The sequence below is a fragment of the Anabrus simplex genome, chromosome 1 (assembly GCF_040414725.1).
Source record: "Anabrus simplex isolate iqAnaSimp1 chromosome 1, ASM4041472v1, whole genome shotgun sequence".
Classification (NCBI taxonomy): domain Eukaryota; kingdom Metazoa; phylum Arthropoda; class Insecta; order Orthoptera; family Tettigoniidae; genus Anabrus; species Anabrus simplex.
Window position 1 is genome coordinate 408,063,963 of NC_090265.1, and position 22,138 is coordinate 408,086,100.

Consider the following 22,138-nt stretch of genomic DNA (forward strand, 5'->3'; position numbering starts at 1 on the left):
TATTCGGTTCCCGTAAATCGCTCAAGAGCTCGATGAACTCTATATTTGTCACCTTGAATCACCAATCGTCGTCGTAGCTCGAATGAAATCCAGTTACTTTTCTCGTTGGCTTACAGCAAAATATGTGCCGGGATGGCCTGAAAATTAAAATAAATGCTTAAAGCTTAAAACTCACAACTTCACGTACCGAAAATAACTCGCTCTGTGGGTGGTCAAGGGTCCGCTTCTGGATCACAACAACAACGCAACAACATAAATTTATAGAGATAAGGCAATGGAGAAACGAGGGTGTAAATTATTTATTTCTGCTGACATACCACACGGTTACAAATTCGAACGACTTTAAAATTTGCAAGTAAAGAAGAACATTTGCTTTGCTTCAGTCAAGCTTCTAATAACCATACAAAAGCATTTTCGATTTCTAGTAACTGATTGAAGAGACTGAATCATCACGCAGTTTTCCCTCTTAAAATAATCATTCACCATCACAATGAACTAACTGTAAATCGAGGAGAGAACAGTAATGTATAACGCCATTCCATGACATGCATTTTCGCAACACGCCGTAGATCTATGATAAGCGTTTAGGGCACCTCCGTGTATTAGTCCCATGTAGGCCTACTTATTAGTGTACAGAATGTCAAAAAATCTGTGCGATCCATGGTAGTGCGCCTAACTACAAGTTTCTAAATCTAGTCTGCAGTGGGTGTGCAGGAATTAAAAATGTGGCTCTATCCCTATTTTTTTCTGAATTTATGCTAGTAAGGAAAAGTCATACTCAGGATAGTCACTGTCAGCGTGAAATCCAAATCTTGGAATGATACTGTAGATTTAACCAGTCTTTATTTACGGGACTTTCAGTTCGCTCAAAGAGGTTGATTTCACACACACACACACACACACACACACACACACACACATATTTATATATTCACGAATATGTTAGATCACAACATCTATCTGGCAAATTATCGGCAGGACACTACAGGTAACAACTGTTTGTTTGCTATTTGTACAGACCGGAGTACGTCGTTGAGCCTCAGGTCAAAAAAGGCAAAGTCGCAGAAACAAGATTCAACTCTCGGCTTGGGGCATACGGAGGGGTGTGATAGATAAAACTTAACTCCGCTGATCACAAGATGAGATGAATGAGTGCATCCCTGATTTAACAATAGGTGACTACTCGTGAAATCTAAACAATGTGGTGGTGAGGTAGATTTTCTCCAGAATTGATACATCATTGCAATCCTATCTGGGGCGCGTGGTAAGCCGTGCCAGCTGGCAAGTTAAAATTCCATGACGATGGTTGAGGCCTCATAACTTGTCAGTCCTGATTTGGACTAAGGGTCGTTAGATTTACATTAACTGAGATGACGAACATCAAGGGTCCAAAAGAAAAAGAAACCAACGTTATAACTTAATGTCTACGCCCGGCCGCCTTTGCCTTCAGGAATTAACGTGGCACTCATTTTTGGTGTAGGCTAAGTGAACCTCAGGACCATATGCACCTCCGGAAGTGGAAATTTCGCTTCTTAAAGTTTTCGACTTTCTGACGGGGAATCGAACTCAAGACCCTCCGGGTGAACCGAGCACGCCTTTACCGCGTCGGACAGACAGCCCCTGATCATAGCCAAGGGGCCTTCAAATTGAAATAATAAATAATAAAAATAATGTTATTGGCTTTACGACCCACTAACTACTTTTACGGTTTTCGGGGACGCCGATATGCCAGAATTTAGTCCCGCAGGAGTTCTTTTACGTGCCAGTAAATCTACCGACATGAGGCTGACGCATTTGAGCACATTTAAATATCACCGGACTGTGCCAGGATCGAACCTGCCAAGTTGGAGTCAGTAGACCAGTCCCTCAACCGCCTGAGCCACATAGCCCAGCCCTCCAAATTGTACGTGGAATCCAAACCACACAGACATTTCAAAAATCCTGCACGCATTGACCAGGATTCGAACAGCAGACGCCTCAGTAAGAAGAAATAGGCTGTGCCAATCTATCACGCCCTATCTCATGTAAAGAATATAACGTAGTTTTTCAGTCTGTCGAAACACGAAAAGCTGTGAGCTCGCATCCGGAAGATAGTGGGTTCGAACCCCACTGTCGGCAGTCCTGCAGATGGTTTTCAGTCGTTTCCCATTTTCACACCAGACAAATGCTGGGGCTGTACCTTAATTAAGGCCACGGCCGCTTCCTTCCGATTCCTAGGCCTTCCCTGCCCCATCGTCGCCATAAGACCTATCTGTGTCGGTGCGACGTAAAGCAAAATAGCAAAAAAAAAAAAAACCCCCACGAAAAGTAACACTATCGCACACCTGTAAAAAAAGAACAATTATAACTGGTATATTGATACATTTCGTGTTTCGACAGATTGAAAAACTATGTAACATTAACTGAGTCCACAGTGATAAAGAATGGATTCGATCTTAACAAATCATACAAAGAAGGTTATGCCGTGTGCTTGGTGAGATTTCATTCACACTCAATCAATCGTCAATGATCTGCATTTAGGGCTGTCGCCCAAATGGCAGATTACCTATCAATTGTTTATCTAGCTTTTTCTTAAATATTGTCAACGAACTTGGAAACCCATTAGCATTTCCCTTGATAATTGATTTCAATCCTTTACTCTTCGTCCCATAAATGCAAATTTGCCCCAATCTGTCCTCCTGAATTCCAGCTTTATCTTGATACTGTGATGTTTCCTAATTTTGAAAGCTCCACTCAAGCTTAATCTTCTCATTCCACGCCAACTCACGACTGACAGTTCGAATTATACCACATAGTCGAGCATCTCGTCTCCTTACTCCCAAGTCTTCCCAAGCCCAAATTTAGCAACATTTTCGTAATACTACTCCTTTCTCGGAAATTATCTAGAACAAATCGTGCTGCTTTCCTTTGAATTTGTTTTCAGTTCTCGTACCATGTAGTCCTGGTGAAGGTCCCATACACTTTGGCCATACTCTAACTGCGGTCTTACAAGAGACTTATACCCCCTCTCCTTTACATCCGTACTATAACCCCCAAATACTCTCATAACCATGTGAAGAGATCCGTAACCTTTCTTAATAACATCGTTAATATGATTACCCAAGTGAAGATCATTCCTTATATTAACACCTAGGTAGGCCTACTTACATTGTTCCCCATGAGGTGCCATCACCCCATCAACACAATAATTAAAACCGAAAGGACTTTTCCTCTTGGTCAAACTTACAATTTGACTTTTTATCCCACTTACATTCATACAATTGTCTGCTGTCCATCTCACAACATTGATTCAGACCCCTGGCAATTGCTCACAATTTACTACTCTATACAGTATAACATCATCTGCAGATAGCCGTATCTGTGATTCGAAATCTTTACTCATACCATTTATATATATATATATACGAAAACAAAGGTCCAATAATACTGCCCTGCGAGACTCCCCGCCTCTTAATCATTACAAGTTCAGATAACACTTCACCTACTACAATCCTCTGAATTATATTTTCTAGAAGTTTAGCCACCCATTCAACCATCCTTTTTGTCTAGTCAAATAGCCCTCATTTTCGTCAGTAATCTTCCATGATATTTTAGATATCTGCTATATTTCGCTCGAATCCTACAAGTTGAGCCTCACTGGAATAACCCTTCCTAAACACAAACTACCTTCTATCAAACCAGTCAGCAATTTCACAAACCTAATACAATCAGAAAGAATGCTTTCACGAAGCTTACAAACAACACGTGTCAAGCTGACTGGCCAGGAATTACCCACCCTTTCCCTTGTACATTGGTGTTACTAATGCAACTCTCCATTAATTTGGTATCGTCTTTTATGCAAACAGAAATCAAATAAGAATTTCAGATATGGTAACTCATAGCCTTTAATATATCTCGAGAAATCTTATCAATCCCAGCTGCCTTTCTAGCTTTTAACATTTGTATCTTTTTATAAATGTATTCCGCAGGTATCATTCCTCTCCTCTAAGAGGACATTATCTTTGCATGCAACTACATTTACATATTGCTAACTGAATACTTCTGACTTCTTTTTTTTTTTTTTTTTGCTAGTTGCTTTACGTCGCACCGACAGATAGGTCTTATGGCGACGATGGGACAGGGAAGGGCTAGGAATGGGAAGGAAGCGGCCGTGGCCTTAATTAAGGAACAGCCCCAGCATTTGCCTGGTGTGAAAATGGGAAACCACGGAAAACCATTTTCAGGGCTGCCGACAGTGGGGTTCGAACCTACTATCTCCCGAATACTGGATACTGGCCGCACTTAAGCGACTGCAGCTATCGAGCTCGGTCTTCTGACTTCTATAAGTCCTTGCATATACACTCTCCTGGTTCATTAATGATCCCTGGAATGTCCTTCCTGGAACCTGTTTCTGCCTTAAAGTATCTATACATGTCCTTCCACTGTTCCCTAAAATGCACATGGCTGCCAATTGTATTTTCCATCATGTTAGCCTCAGTTGATTTTTTCGCTGAATTCAATTTCCTAGTAAGCTGCTTCAATCTCTCCTTTCTCCCACAACCATTCCTAACTCTATTTCTATTCTGCACTTCCTTATAATCTCTTTATTTCCCTGTTATAATATAATGGGTCCTTACTACTTTTAAAGGTACATAACTGTTTTCACACTCCACAACAATTGCTTTAAACCCATCCCGGCTGTTTACAAGTTAATGTACCACTAGCTGATGTACCCGTGCTTCGCTACGGGATTCTCAGAAAGACTGACTGTGGTTTTCCTAGCTGAAGTCAACATAGGTCATAACTAGTGCTCGGATGTTTAGAAAAACTCATATTTTTTTCTTTGTCTCTATTTTCTTGTCTGATTGGTTTTCGGTGAAAATCAGGTGTTTATCGTCACATTTAAGTGATTTTCATTTGTTATATAGCCCAAATGCATATTTTGGCTATTTTTGCCATAAAGTCATATTTTGAGCTATTTTAGTAGAAACGTCATATTATTTCGGCAGTTTGACAACAGCTGTATGAGTGCAAAATCATCAACTTACCGAATGCGAACTAGTGTTCACAAAACTGCTTCTCGGCATCACGCTGTTGATATAATACAAGTGGAATACTCTTTGTATACAATGAAGGTCATAGACCTCACCCTAACCAACCCGCTGTACTCGGCAACCCGGTCTCCCAGGCAGAGACAGAAATAATCCGGAAAATCCCGTCTAATTACTTCTGGTAATTGCTCACTTGTCTTTGTTGAGATATTAGAACCTCAACCTCCCTTCACTTACACAAGCGTCAGTTTACAGCAAATCGTATCCCAGCACACATTCCAGTATGTCTAAGGAAAAATCTTCTACTAGTGTTAAGATCCCTGTAACCGTATCACCGCTCGCTAGACCCTGAATGTACCTCCCTATTACCCTTCCAAACAAATTTCCTAACTTATACGTACCACTGCGGTGTATGTGAAGGCCATCTGAGCGCAGATCCCCATCTTCTACCCACCCATTAAGATCTAGAAATCTCACTCCCAGTTTCCCACGTACCCACTCTATAGTCTCATTTAAATCCCCAATCACCCTCCAGTCAGTATCCCTCCTATACAGAAGAATATTTCTGTACGGACGGTTTTGTTCTATTTTGCAAATTGTGTTAAGTGAAAGTCGTGGCGGAAAAACGTTTTAATGTAACACGGCAAAACACAGCAGCAATGTCAAACGACAATATGTCGATAAGAAGAAGCAGCAATTGATATTCGATAAGACTGTTAGATCTTCAGTGATTCACAGACGTTCGGATTTTCCACAGGAACTTCGTGAGATGATGGTGTCTGCAAACACTGACTAGACAGATGAACGGTTCGGTGATAATGACACAGTATCACATCTAGAAGAAGATGCAGATGATGACTTATTAGACATTTCAAGAATTTCCTGGATAAATACACTAAAAAATATGTTCCTGCAGAATCAATACTGCGAAAAAACTATTTATCGTGTTGCTATGAAGATACTCTAAATCGAATACGACACAGTGTAGCAGACAACAAGATTTGGATATGAGACGATGGACACTGCAGATAGATATATAGGGAATGTAATTATTGGAACACTCCGTGCTGATCACCGTGGGGGATATTTTTCTACTAACCTCAGAAGTTTTAGAGAGAGCAAATCATTCAACGATTGTAATTCGTTCAGATAATGCACACAAATTTTTGTGGAAGGATGAAATTAAGCGGGAAAATGTCGTTCTCTTTGTTACTGATGCGACTCAGTAGGCTACATGGCGAAAGCTGCTGTAGTCCTAAAGCTGTTTCATCCACGAATGATTCACGTCACTTGCCTTGCGCATGCTTTGCATAGGGTAGCAGAAGAAATTCGTGGAAATTTTCCTGAAGTCGATAAATTAATATCTGACGTCAAAAAAAATTTGCGACTTGCAAGGCGTTTGCTCCTTCGATATCGATACCACTCCCTCCGCAGCCAGTTCTTACAAGACCGACTTCAATCCTCAGACCTTAATGCTACTCTCGATCGTTCAAAGGTGGCGATTCGAGTAGCCGGAATTGTTGGAAATCTGGGTTTGTTTTGGTTTGTTGTTATCGTATGTAGTCTGTGTAATTTTATGAAAGTTGACGATAAATGTTAGTTTCTTTGAAGAATATAAGTGTGCGAGTGTATTTATATGAGTCAGTTGACACATACGACCTGTAATTATACGCAGTAATGTGAGAATATGCTTGTTTTGATCGTGTTTTTACCCATTAAAGAACATGAATGCACTAGGTGGACCAGGTTTTAGTCTAACTATGGCAATGCCTCTCATACAACTATTTTTAAGTTTCCTACGGAATAGAACAATAAGATAGAAATGGATTAGGAATATACATCGTGATTATTTTGAAGTCCATGACAAAACTGTACCATGCATACATCATTTTGAGAATAAGTTAAGTCTGAGGCTAGGGAAGCCATTTCTCTACTTCCAAACTATTCGTGTTCCTCGAAAAATATTAATTTGGATAGAATATAATTGATATTGTGTTATTCCGTCAGAGTCTATGTGCTTCAAAGTGCCGAGTGATTTAGATGCAAGTTTATTTTACAATAATCTGTGCTTTGCCTGCGGAAATGTTTGGCTGGATCTTGGAGTATAACAAAACGTATAAGTGTGACAGTTGGAGAAATCTTTATACTGTTACACAGAAAAAATAGTGACTTAGAGGGATTGGCTGGGTCTGTAACGTAGGGTTTTACACTACCAACACCTTCCGATTCATGCTATGGTTATCTGTTATCAAGCAGACTGTGCCGAACTGAAGCTCGTGCATGTGGTTAAATATCAATGTTTAGTCAATAGAGCTTTTGCTCTCATGTTCTTTAATGGGTAAAAACCTATTATATATATTAGTGTCTGAACGTGTCATTACTAAGCTTACTATCATTGTGTGAAGTGCTTTTATGTCATATATCAACATTATGTTAAAATTACCAGGGCCGTTCATTGGGTTAACCATATCGGGTGTACTTGGGCTGAGTGACTCAGATGGTTAAGGCACTGGCCTTGGCAGATTCGATCCTGGCTCAGTCTGGTGGTACTTAAAGGTGCTCAAATACGTCAGCCTCGTGTCGGTAGATTTACTGACATGTAAAAGAACTACTGCAGGACTAAGTTTCGGCACTTCGACGTCTCCGAAAACCGTAACAAATGTAGTTAATGGGACGTAAAGCCAACAACATTATTATTTCGGGCGTACTTCCTGTTCGTTGGGTGCTGAATTTAAGAAATTGTCCACTACTTCAAAACTAAGGCAACAAATTGTGTTTCACAGTTCTCATGAGAGCGAATAAATCGAGGAATTTCGTACCTTAATCTATTTTTAAACATTCAAAATGATGTTAGAAGTATCAATTTAACAGTTTTATCGTGTATTTTCATCTATCCCGCGAAGTGAAATCTAAGAAAAAGCGTTATTTGACGAATTGAAATTTCTAAATAATCAGCTTGTTGGTCTCTTTTCTAGTAGAATATATGTGATTATTGTTGGTGAAGCGTTTTCATACCTGCAAAAGTGATTTTCCCTATGATGTTACATTTATTATGTTAATTTACCGTCGTTTATATAATATGTACGTGATATTTTCGTGTTAGCCAATACCAGCAATCCGGCCGCCATATTTTTATAATATTACGGCCTGAGGATTGGAGTCGGTCTTGGTTCTTACTAGGGGACGTGGCTCGATGCTGCCGCATATTATTGCGAAAACTACTCCACTATCAAAAACATTGTTAACGGCTTCAACAAAGATGATGCCTCTTCTATCAAGATTGCGCAGGAATTGTTCTCCAGCAGTCTGTCAGAAAGTCTGGCATATATTAAGTCGAACTTTGGAATTATATCGAGTGCAATATGACTCGTTTAGAATCTGCTGGCTTAGAAATTCATGCAAGTATTGACATTGTGAGAAGTGTTGAACTTTTGGTATAACAATCACACTGAATAGTTGGTGACAGTATAAAACGGAAAGTTCAAAATGTGCTGCACCCAAATGATGGTTTTCACCGTGTGTGCAAGATAAATGATGTTCTTAGAGGAGAAGGTACCACCAGTACACTTCAAGTTGAGTGCATACTCGACAGCAGTGACTTAATATTATTTAAATATGCACCAATAACGTCTTGTGACTTAGAAAGGAGCTTCTCTTCTAACAAGAATGTGTTAAGTGACAATCGGAAGTCTTTCGCGCCTAATGCTTTGAAGATGAATCTCGACATACACTAATTTCTATCCGCGGAGAAGAATGAAAAAGGTATCCATGTGAGTTTGCAATATGGCTCTCACGCCTTACCATAATGTATTGAAAGACATCTACTTAACTCGTTTCTTGGTGCTCAATTTAAACTTTAACGCATTTGAATAATGTCAATGAAATCTGGGCTTAAACGTTCCAAAATATATATTTTTAAATATACTGATTTCTAGTTTTCTCGTATTTCAAACCATCAATTCAGGGTATAAACACTTTTAAAATGCTGTGTGATTTCTCGTATTTCAAACCACCAATGCAGGGTGCAAACATGTTTTAACTTTTAAAATGTTGTGTGATCTCATAACCTTCGCGAACTTAATACTCTACTGGTATGTATTCACAAATGTTTGATAAGTGAATCAAGGATAATAGACTGTGAATAATTGCTGCAGATGAATATTAGGAAAACTTGCTATTGCTATTTGCTTTACGTCGCACCGACACAGGTCATATGGCGACGATGGTCATTCAAATACGACCACTAATAACAAATATTTGAGAATAAAATTTTAGGCCTTCCCCTAAACTACCATTTCACTGAACGTGAATACAATTATTTATGGCCTAGATTGTAGCGACTTATTCCCCGACTTTGCATACCAATTTTCATTAAATTCTCTTCAGCTGTTTTCTCGTGATGCGTGTACATAGATACAGACAGACAGACAGAAATTACCGAAAATTAAAAAGTGCATTTCCTTGTTACTGTGGACATGACTGAAACAGAAATACCACTTTGAGCAATGTACAGACAAAACTCTCATTTTGTATGTATAGATTTTTCATTGACAACAGTCCTTTCTCACACATTTACCTTTAATTCTGACGAAGGCAGCTTCATGATCACTTACACGATCTACCACTTCAGTTTCCCTATACAGCTAATCTAGTTTTAATAGCACCCCTAGTTAGTTCCACCACTTTCTGACTCAGCTGTCCTTCCTATAACAACAAATTCACCATTTCTTGGTCGTGCTTACTGTCATTCGCAATCCCCAGTTAGCATTTAGCAACTTCAGATCACCTGCTACAACAACGTTCCTTTCTGTATCGTTCCTCACACAGCCGACATTAGCCAGGTGGAAAATGTATACACAACAGAAGAAACAAGAGTCAACCAACGTAGGAAAGAGAAGTATGTACGTACGTACGTGTGCGCGCACTCATACACACACAAAGGTATGAGATAACCAAGAAGCCCAAAACGAAGTAACTACTACAATATCTACACTCTGGAAGGAGTAGAATAACACGCACGGTATACCCTGCCTGTCGTAAGAGGCGTCTAATAGGGGCCCCAGAGCTATTAACTTGGGAGCGTGGATTGGCGACCACGGGTCCTTAGCTGAGTCCTGGCATTGCTCCTACTTACTTGTGCCAATCTCCTCACTTCCATCTATCCTGTCCGACCTTCCTTGGTCACCTCTTGCTCCTTTGCGACCCCAACGGTTTTAGGTTTGCGAATCCTAATCTTCCATCTTCACGCCCTTCTTCTTTTTTGCTAGTGGCTTTACGTCGCACCGACAAGATAGGTCTTATGGCGACGATAGGACAGGAAAGGACTAGGAGCTGGAAGGATGCGGCCATGGCACTGACTAAGGTACAGCCCAAGCATTTGTCTGGTGTGAAAATGGTAAATCACAGAAAACCATCTTCAGGGCTGCCGACAGTGAGATTCGAACCCACTATACCCCGAATGCAAGCTCACAGCTGCGCGTCCCTAACCGCACGTCCAACTCGCCCAGTTCCCCGCCCTTCGTGCCCGTTTTTCTTTGGCCGATACCTGCATTTTTCGAAGTGTCGAACCCCTTCCATTTTTCCCACTGATTAGTGTTAATAGAGGATGGTTGCCCAGTTGAACTTCCTCTTAAAACAATAATCACCACCACCACCACCACCAATCATCTCCAACAATAAGACAGGTATTTTTAAGAAAGGCTAAGTTAGATATCTACACGATCACTATAATAACGAAATATGATCTTCAACGGCACAGCCATGCTGAAACAACGGATCTAGTAAGATCGAAAGTTAAACAACAAGGGGCGTGGTTAGCGCTTGGATGGGTAGTCCACAAGTTCTGGTCTAGAGGAGGAGAGGAGAGGGATTACTATAAACAAATTAAATAATTATAACAACACGTTCACATTATTGCTATTCGCAAGTAACCAAATATGAAGGTCCACAAAAGTGGTTAGACTGTGGCTCTCAGAGAAGAAACAATACGTTGGCATTTTGTGTGCACCCGACAAACTTCATTAAAACTCAGCAATAGGCGCGCAAGAGAGATTCGGTTTACTCTGCCCTCTAGTAGGCTTAACTAAATTAAAATCCCTGCACAGGGTAGCTGTGACCATATGATTATGATGATTATTATTACTTCTACTACGATACTGAATCTATATATAAAAAATAGCATGTCCTGACTGTTTCATCATAGCCGAGCCAAAACTGCTGGACATAAAGAAATTAAATTTTAGGGATACACATTTATATTAGGATGTAGCTGCTCACTAAGGGAGGATTTTTGGATATTCCGTCGCGAAGGGGGTGAATTTTTAAAATGAGGATATCTAAATCTCAAAAACAGACGTCAAAATTGGCATTTGGAAACTCCTTTAAAAATAAAGAAACACGTATTTTTTATTTAGGAAATATCCCACTAAGGGGGGTGAAAAAGGGGGAAAATGGGTTGAATACCTTTTATGAGGAGACTTATATCTCAAAAAGTGAAGATGTTAAAGACATGAAAATTGATATTTGGAATCTCCTTTGAAAATAAAGAAACACGTATTTTTGTGTTTTTGGATAATCCGATGAAGAGGGGCTGAACAGGAATGACAATCGGGGTGAATTTAAAAATAGACTATATCTGCAAATTATCTCAGACACGTAACATATTACAGATTTGAAAATAGGTATTTGGAATTTCCTGTAAAAGTAAAGAAACATTTTTTTTCGGAAAATCCACTTGGGGGGAACTGAAAAGGGGGTGAATTTTTAAAATTAGCACATCTACAGTATATCTTAAGAACTTAACATGTTGCAGACGTGAAAATTAGTATTTGGAATCTCCTTCAAAAATAAATACGAAATTTTGGGGAAAAGAATTGGAAAAGCGGGTGAATTTTTAAAATGCGTACCGATATATATTTACATGGTATGTCAAAAACTTAATATGTTCGAGACAAGAAACTTGGTATTTGGAAAGTCCTTCAAAAATACAGGAACATGTACCTTTTTGTTTTCGGAGAAGGCACTTAACGTGGGTGAAAAGAAGTGAAAAATAGTTGAATTATTTTTTATGAGGATACTTATATCTTAACAACTGAAGATGTTACAGACGCGAAAATCGGAATATCCTTTAAAAATAAAGATACATGTATTTTTGTTTTCGGAAAATACACGTAGATGGGGGTGGGGTGGGGAAAGGACTGAGCAAGGGGTTGCATTTGGGGATACTTATGTACGTCTCAAAAATTGAAGATGCTACAGATGTGGAAATTGGTATTTTGAATCTCCTTTAAAAATAAAGAAACATGTATTTATTTTTTCGACTTGAGAAGACTGTTTCTCACATGTACAGTTCTATGTCGCATGGTTTTCTTAGCCCCAAAAGGTAATACCACAAACGTGGTTTACAAAGAATTTCTGGGGTAAATTTTTCGGTAAGTTTTTATACTTAAGGAATTTCCGGATGTCTTAGTACAAGGCCGAGGAACGATTACTTTGATCAAATAACGAAATCCACGCGAGCGAAGCCGCGGGTAATTGCTAATATTGAAGTAAGTCTGGACTGGTAATAAAATTTGTATTGGTTTTATGCCCCAGTAGCTAACTTACTTCAGCGGTTTTCGAAGACGCCGAGGTGACGGAATCTTGTACCAACACGATACCGGCGTTATCTGAGCACCTTAGGATAATACCATACGGAGCCAGGATCGAGCCCATCAACTTGGGCTCAGAAGGCCAGCATTCTACCGTCTGAGCCATTCGGACCGGCAATACGTTTGGATCCAAGTTCATAACACACGAGATCAATAGATAAAATTCCCTTTTCGTACATAATACTACAGCTAAATCATAAATTCAGTCGACCATGCGCATTTGTAATAGTTCGGTCTTAGTTTTTGGGTAAGTTCAATCCATCTCCACTTCTCTACGTCAGTCCATGACGTCAATTATGAGAACATAATCCTTTGATCTTCCTGTAAACATTGTTAAGTGCTTTCTAAATTCTTCACAATGCACAAATCAAATTGCTATATTTATCATAATCGAACTAGTTCTTACATTATAAAGAGTCAGTAAGGAAAATGAGAACAACTGGGAATAGACCTAAAATTTCATCTGCGTGTCTTCAGCACTACTTGATAGTAAACGTCGGTATTCGAATGTCCCGTAGTAAAAATTCGATTATACAAAATTCACTGAATATGGTTTGGAAGTCTACTCGCAACACAACACAAAATGTACTGTACTGTATGTGTAAAATCGGTCCTAACTGATTTCGACAATTAGTCATCGGATGTGAACTAGAGACCAGAAACTTGGAGAGATACAGTAACTGTATTCATCCGACTGTATATACAGCTGACCACAAGGGTCCAGAATGGCTATAAAATTATTACAAATTTAATCAAAATCATGATATTATAATAGCGCAAAATAATTTAGACATCGTCAAACTAAAAGGTGAGGTTTGAGACAGACAGACCTGACAAGCACAGCCGCAAATCAGGAGAGAATTCCTGGTTGAGGGTGCACGTGAGGAATGATCCTAGTTGACATAAGCAAAAGAACGCAACTAGCTTGGAAGAGTGTCTGGTGCAATTTCATGAAGAGTACATTATGAAGAGAAGGCAGAGACTAACACAGCCAAAAGCCAAGAAGAGATGCATTAAAATTACACTGAATACTGAAACTGCACCATACACTATGCAACAGTCCACAAACCGAGTCAAAAAATGTTAATAATAAAACCCTATCACAATAATTCCACCAATTTAGAACATCCTACAGAACAATTAGGGTCTTAATTCGACCTGAGAGTCGAGGGTTCGTTTCTCAGGCACTTCGAGCAGAATTTTGGAACACAGCAAGACCAACACATAATAATAATAATAATAATAATAATAATAATAATAATAATAATAATAATAATAATAATAATAATGTTATTGTTGTACGTCCTACTTTTACGGTTCTCTGATAGGACGAGGCGCCGGAATTTTGACCCACAAGATTTCTTTAACATGCCAGTAAATCTACCGACGAAAGTAAATACCACCGGACTGAGCCAGGATCGAACTAGCCAAGTTGGGCTCAGAAGACAAGCACTCTAACGTCTGAGCAACTCAGTTCGGCACAAAAAACTACAGTAATAAGACTCCACCGACTCCTTAAAAACTGGGAACCGAACATTGAAGGAAAAAAAAAAGGAAGGCCCTATTAAATCAAGAAGTGGATCTGGTAACAGATTATGGAGATGGACTTCACAAAAAGTGCAATTTGGCCCGACTTAGGCTTTTTTACATATAGGCATACATCATAAAATTGAGGTTATTACTGAATCATTTTTTAAAATAGTTCAGTCAAGAGGGAAATATATAATATGTATTAACCAAACAAGCCGGGCTGAGTGGCTACTACGGTTGAGGTGCTGGCCTTCTGACACCAACTTGACAGGTTCGATCTTGGCTCAGTCCGGTGGTATTTAAAGGTGCTCAAATACGTCAGCGTCGTGTCCGTAGATTTACTAGGACGTAAAAACAATAAGTCCATTGTAACTTTGGAACAAATTCTTGCAGTTTTTCTGACAAAACAATAGATAAAATCAAGAAAACAATCTTGTAATATGTAACTCCGGCGGTATTTGAAGGTGCTCAAATACGTCAGCCTCTCGTTCGTAGATTTACTAGCACGTAAAAGAACTCCTGCGGGATTAAAATTCCGGCATCTCGGTGTCTCCGAAAACTGTAGTAGTAGTTAGTGGAACGTAAAGCCAATAACATTATTATTATTAAAGATGAATAATATTAGTCTCAAGATTATAGAAGAACCATGTGGGATTTTATTTTTTTTATTTTTTTTAGATGCTGCAAAAATAAGAAATATATCTCCATTATAGACTGTTATGCCTTTCAGCATTCATTCAGTCTGCAAGCCTCCGTGAATTTACTGAATGCCACCACAATCCTCCATTGGTAACTAGTTCTGAGTCCTAATTTCGTTCTATACCTCTTACCTTTAAATAATTAGAAACTGAGTCTAACCATCATTGCCCTAAGCTCCCACTACTTATCTTAGCCTCCATGACTAATTCCATTAAACTTCTAGGTAACCTATCCTGCTTCATTCGCCTCACATGACCGCACCACTGAAGCTGGTTATTCATACAGCTTCATCGAGCGCATTCCTAACATAGCCCTTATCTCCTCATTCTGATTACCCTCCTGTCATTGTTCCCACCTGTTTGTACCAGTAATCATTCTTGCTACTTTCATGTCCGTTACTTTTAACTTATAAATAAAATATCCTGCGTCCACCCAGCTTCTATTCCCATAAAGCAAAGTTGGCCAGAAAACAGACCAGTGTAAAGATAGCTTTGTACAGGAGCTGAATTCTTTTTTACAGAATACTGTTCATCGCAACTGTAAACTCACTGCATTAGCTTTGCTGCACCTTGATTGAATCTCACGTACTATACTACCACCCTGGGAGAATATACATCCTAAATACTTGAAATGATCTACCTGTCCCAGCTTTGTATTCTCAATCGGATATTCGATTTTCTTACATTTCTTACCTACTGATATCACTTCAGTCTTAGAAAGGCTAATTATCAGATCATACACATCACACCTATTTTCAAAGTTCCAATATAGGCTGTAGGCTTTCAGCACAATCTGCCATTAAGACCAAGTCGGCAGCATAGCTCAAAACTGCTCAGTACATTTACACCTAACCGAATCCCTTTGTTTCACTTTATACCTTTCAGTAAATGATCCATGTAAACTACAAACAACAAAGGTGAAAGATTACAGCCTTGCCTAACCCCTGTAAGGACCGCAAACTCATTCTACCATCAATTCTCACCGCACCCCAATTGCCTCTGATTGCTTTTAATATATATATGTCAAGTCAAAAAGAGAAAGTTAGAGTCCAAGAACATTTTCTCTTGTATCACATTACATCACACAGGGGATGTGAAATAACAATCTTTTCACAGAGTGCAGACTAATATAATAAATAAAATGAGCGCATAAACAAAAAATATTAATACTTCAAAAGTTCTTTACTTCAAGACATGGTTCTTCTATGTTTCCAGTGTCAATATCGCAGTTCCTTGCAGCACTGCCAATAGAGTCTTCTCATAAAAATCTTCCGACCTATGAACTGCTACATGGAGTTCTATAAACATGATCAGGTAATACATCATTAAACACGCAGTTTATAGAATATTTAAGTTAACTAGGCTGGAAAATACCATTTCCTAATATCTTACTTCATGAACAGATCACATGCAAATTTTGGTGGATCAGTAACGAGAGGTACAGTAATGGAATGCAGATTTCTTTAAGAGCAATGAATTTCTACAGAAAGACAATGGCTGACCAATGCAGATTAAAATATTGTATAAATTAAAATGTACCAGATCCATGGGACAAATCCATATCAGATAAGGGATGAGAGAGGGCAAAGCATATATCGATCTTGGTTAACAGAAAGAACCCCACGTTTCCACAGAACTACAGAATTTGTCTGTGACATTCCAAATTAACTTCAAAGACTACACCTACAGAACAAATACAAGCATTTGCAATCATATTATCACCATATGCTTCGGTGCAAAGCATATTGTCATAAGTGGCAATAACTTACAAGCTTTTGAATTATCTCATACAATTATGATTCACAGAATAGATCAAGTGAAAGATCTGGATTAAGATATCTTAATTAGTAAGATGATAGGATACAAAAAACATGTTATTACAAGACCAGTTTTGGATATAAATTATATCATTACAAGGGACAGTTTGGGGCAGCCTAATCATCTTAGCGCACAAACAACACAGGCTCATTAAACTGATACATGCAGAAAACAGCAAATTATCCTAATAGTTCAGTGTACGGTACAAGATATAAGGCTAACAATGATAAAAGTTAACATGAAGATGGAAGTATAGGAATATTACTTCATTTATTAGTTGTCAATGTTACAAAGAAGGTACATAAATGAGGTACGAGATATGTTGCAATTACAGAACTGGGAAGAAGCACTGCTCGGAGAAATTATGATGAAATTCCCACGCTAACAGTGACATTCTGGGAATAATTACTCTCCAGTCCTGAGATGCACTACATTCACTCAAGGAGGAATATCAGAATTGTACTCTAATTCAAACCTTAGGGTACAATCTTTAATTGTAGAACCGAATAACAACTACTGTACACACTTTAAAGCAGACCTCAGAAGAATACACGTAACCTAACTACACACATCCCTACCTGTTTCTGATGACTAATAGCGTCTAAGGTCCTAACGGATAAATAAGGTCACTGAAATTTGTATCAGTAATCAGAAAATTATGGCTAAATAAATATTTAGAGATGGAACTTAACAAAAAGTAGGTATGAAAGATAGGCTGCAAAATGAAATAGTTCATCAAGAGAAATCAACTACTGACTAGAGAAATATTTGAAGACAAGGTGAAGCAGAATACTGAGCAAGTTGGCTACAGAATACAGGTCATGTAGAAGCAAGCTTGCATCCAGAAAGGGTGGGTTCGATTCCCACTGTTGGCAGCCTGAAGGTGGTATTATGTGGTTTCCCACTTGCACACTAGGGTCTGTACCTTAATTAAGACCACTCTGCTTCTTTCCAAGCCTTAGCCCTAACTCATTCCACTCTCAAAAGAAAAACCTGTATGAGATGGTGTAACGAAACCACTAGGAAGACAAAAAGTGGATAAAAAACTTTCATAAACAAGGCATATGAAACTAGTATGCATACGTATATGGAATTGGCAAGATTCCATTTTTGTAGGGGATTTTGATCATTACCACAGATTTATTTACAAAACTGTGTTTAGAAGAAAACGTTTTCACATAAGAGGAAAGATCATTAAAATCAGAAAAAGGCTGAATGAAATGTATTTCAACAACACAACTGCCTTAAAGAAATAAAATAATATGCACATCACTGCGACTATATATGCATCAACAACATCATTTTGGTATTTTATGCTGAAGATAATACCTGTCACCAATTTTCTAAATTACAGACATTCTGTCAATAGTTTCTGGTCTAGGTTAGTGAAGATATTGTTAAAGTAATGAGCAGTTATTTACTAATGTCTTATCAACTTCACAATACTAATGGAGCAAAATTAATGAATAGGAGTCTTGTGTGAAAATTAGGTCTTATGGCGATGATGGGATAGGACTAGGAGTTGGAAGGAAGTGGCCGTGGGCTTAATTAAGGTACAGCCCCAGCATTTGCCTGGTGTGAAAATGGGAAACCATCTTCCATCTTCAGGGCTGACGACAGTGGGATTCGAACCCACTATCTCCCGGATACAAGCTCACAGCCGCACGCTCCTAACCGCACAGCCAACTCGCCCGGTGAAAATCAAATTAAACCTACTGCAGAAAATATACTGAAATAAAACATTCAAAAGGTAAACGAAAATTAATACACTGATAAATCAGTTTCAAAAATATCAAGCCCCTTCACCACAAAGCTTATAATAAATATCATCCCAGTAAATGTCAACACTGGTTCTCCTCCTAGCTCTATCATGAGGTTGAAAACCCTATGTTTGTTTCTTTAAAGTAACACTCACTACCACCCAGATCTCTTAAGAAAGCATTTAGGAAAATGTAACTCACAATTTTATGACGTTCCAAGTCCTTTTCTTTCTTCCATAAACTTATATGAGCAAACTTTAAAACAGATGTTCTCAAATATTTGTTTAAAAAAGTTAGACCTACATTTGTTATTGACATTACTTCTTTTAGTGAAATAAGAAGTTACTTAAGTTAGGTACCGAGACTCTGGATGCAGACAATTAAATCGCAGTAGCACAGGCTAGAAAATTTACCACAAGCAAATTCTATCGGGCAATCAGTATGGTATTACTGCGATATGCAACTTATCATGATTTGAAAGTGACCAACTCCTATCCTACTGCTCACCTGGAGGTTATTTGGGAGCATTTCAAGGTAGGTGCAGAGTGCGTTTTGAATAGGCTACTACCGGTACCCAACTACCATGTTTAAGGTACAATTATCAAACTGTCTAACTCTGTAATCAGCTAAGTCACCCTGGTCAGCAACTATAATCTAAACTAATAAATAAATAGGCAAATTAAAACATGTCTACTACATTAACATGAAAGAAGTCTTACACACCGGTTATTATCGAAGCAGTACAAACTTCAGACAAAGCAAACACTAAAAATTTCATTTGAAAGACGTTGAAGTCTTAAGTAGAAATCACGGCCTTGCCTTTAACTTGTTGCCCATGGTGTCACTGACAACTGATTATCCACAAGTCTAATGTTAAAATACTCTATAACAGCTAAACCAATTTATTTTCAATACTGGTAAGAGGGTATCATCTCAGAATGTAGAGATCGGCAGATTATGAACTTGAATATATTATGCCTGATAGCTGTAGTATATCTGTTCGGTTTGAGCACCATTCTGCGACAGAGGCCAGCAGTGTTAAAATTACTTTGTCAGTGATGTAAACGACAACATGCTGCACAACAAATAAGGTGTTGCAAAACAGCACTGACTTATACTCTCTAGTGATCATAATATTACTTTATCAACCTAAATTGGAGGTAAAATAGTTTTACATTCTCAGTAAGAAATTAGCTATCAGTTCTGGGTATCAAACTGGACTTCAAACAACAGAATGATTGAAACAGACCACATATGGCCTTGAGATCAATAGCACCTAAATCATAATACAACATATAGTCAATGGCAACAAAAAATAAAATTGAATGATCATTGTAGTCAATCGTCTATGATCTACATTTAGGGTTGTCACCCAGGTAGCAGATTCCCTATCAATTGTTTACCTAGCCTTTTTTAAGGTTTTGCTTATGTGACAGGTCTCAGAACCTACTTCCAGTAATGAGAAATCAATGTTATGATGAATACGGTGTGTAAGGAAATATACTATGAAACCCTAAAGTCTCCGAACGGAAATGTAATTTCTCTCAACTAAACACTATCAACCAAACTAATTCAGAGTTCTCAAAATCTGCAACATCAAAACAAACATCTTTATCATACTTCCCACAACAAACTTATGAGGAACATAATTCACCATATAGTAACGGAAGGAGCACCGAATATTCATAAAATTGTACTAATACTCTTAACTGATGTTAATGTTTCGATCGTCACCCATGCCAAACCCTCTTGGAGTAGGCCTATTACGCAAATAGGGCCTTCAGCATTCAACTGAGAACTAACTTAATTCGCGTATAAAATCGATCATTAACAACTGTCATGGAATTTCCATTGGAAAACAACAAGATTCGTCCAATATTTCTGCCAAAGTGTTATCAGAGCTATCAAACTCCACTAGTTTTCAAGGTTATATCTGATAACCCTCCAAGGCTGTTTTGTTAACGAAGATGAAACATCGTCAACATAACACTATAACCTTAACAAAAACGCATGCCTTCGAAAATATGATTAATTTCCATGCAGTCCAAACAGTCAATTCTTCCTTACACTGAAGTCATCATAATGTATCTATACATTTGGCATGTCAATATTTACTATAGACTCCAGATTGTCAGACACAAATTACTCGAAAAATGTATTTAACTTGCAGTCGATCGAGTTATCACGGTATTAAGAACCTGTACTCTTCAAATATAAATACTGTGTAACTTCTTTAAACATGCTAGGATGATAAACACACGTTTTACTTTTCCTCACAAATGAAATCAGCTATCAGTACAAATGCTGTTTTCTTTCTCTGAAAACTCGTAATGACACGTATAACGTTCTTCCAACAATCAAAATCACTGTAAAAGACAGACACATCATTTCACTCACTGTCACTTCATAAATGTCATTCTTCCCATTAGTTTCATCTGTGAAAACGTCTTGAAATTGATGCTCTAAGTATGAACTATAACACTTGTAAATATCACAAACCTTCACTTACCTTTGTTTTTGTCACAACATGCGTTGCTAATTTCACAACAGCAAAATTACCTTTACCAATTGTTCTTTCTAGTTCATAATAACCAACTCTCACTAGTCTATCTACGGTAAAATTTTGTGTATTTGAAGCACCTATCCCCCGCACAGATGCCATTTTCACTTTTTCTCCATCTACTGTCGGCTGTCCACTGAGTAGTTATACGTAACACTCGCACGAGCGCTAGCTAGCAACTGACAAGAAAACAGTTCACTAGCGCGCCGCGGTCTTCCTACTAGCGCTCCGTTTAATTTCAATATCGAACTGCGTAAGTACACTCTGCTTCAGGCAGCACATGAGCAAAAGCGAATGACTTAGCCGTTGTCAAAACATTTTTTTTTTAAATTTGAAAGTACACTTCAATTACCCATAAATGAAGAAAAGTGATTATTTGTAATAAAAAGCTATATACAGTAGCGGCGCTAAGAAGCTCACCCCCCGGCAATAATTGAAAATGGACCCTTCGTTTCCTGATAAGGAAAATTACAAGTTTATTTCGTAGTACAAGGTTGTATATTATTACAATGAACAAAAATGACGATAATAATAACGAAATATATGACGCTTTTGAGGTACCGGTACCGATTTTCTTATTCGTAGTTGTTCTTTTAGTTCATATTTTGTTAAGAATTCGGGAAGAAGACGTCTGCGCTCCCGGTTCCAGTATTTCCGTGGTAATGAAAATGAGAAAGGCATTTGCAGGACAGCCAACGTGGGATTTGAACCTGCTGTCTCCCGAGTGCATTGATAGACCCAGAGAGCACACGAACGCTCTCACATAAGTAGGTTGAAGCTGATAATGTCCTTTTTACCACTTAGTCCGGTTTCGGATATGAACTCGGGAGTTGAGTGTTGAGATGAGATTCACTTTACTTAGGGTGCAGTGGTAAACTGGGTGAAACTAGCTAGTAGTGGAGTGTATGGACAGAATGAAACAGGAAAACATGCTTTAAAAAATGTTCATATAGCACAATCATGGGCGCCTCACAAGCCATAGGCTCCGCCACCCCGAGGGGTCTTTAACGCCGCCACTGGCAATATGTAGAATTAATTCGTCGTGAAGGATTTATTCAGAACACTTACCTTCGAAGTCAATGGTCTTCAAGGT

At 38.5% G+C, this 22,138-nt stretch overlaps 1 protein-coding gene across 2 annotated transcripts in view; it reads right to left on the bottom strand.

Annotated features, from left to right (window-relative positions):
- The window catches only part of LOC136856864 (serine/threonine-protein kinase SIK3), a 677,731-nt gene extending 656,578 nt beyond the window's left edge, over window positions 1-21,153 (bottom strand). For both annotated transcript variants that reach the window (XM_068224993.1, XM_068224992.1), the window contains exon 1: window positions 20,995-21,153. In XM_068224993.1, coding sequence (XP_068081094.1) covers window positions 20,995-21,147 — 153 coding nt within the window. In that variant the 5' untranslated portion in view covers window positions 21,148-21,153. The remainder of the gene's footprint in view (window positions 1-20,994) is intronic.
- Window positions 21,154-22,138: the final 985 nt, after the last annotated feature.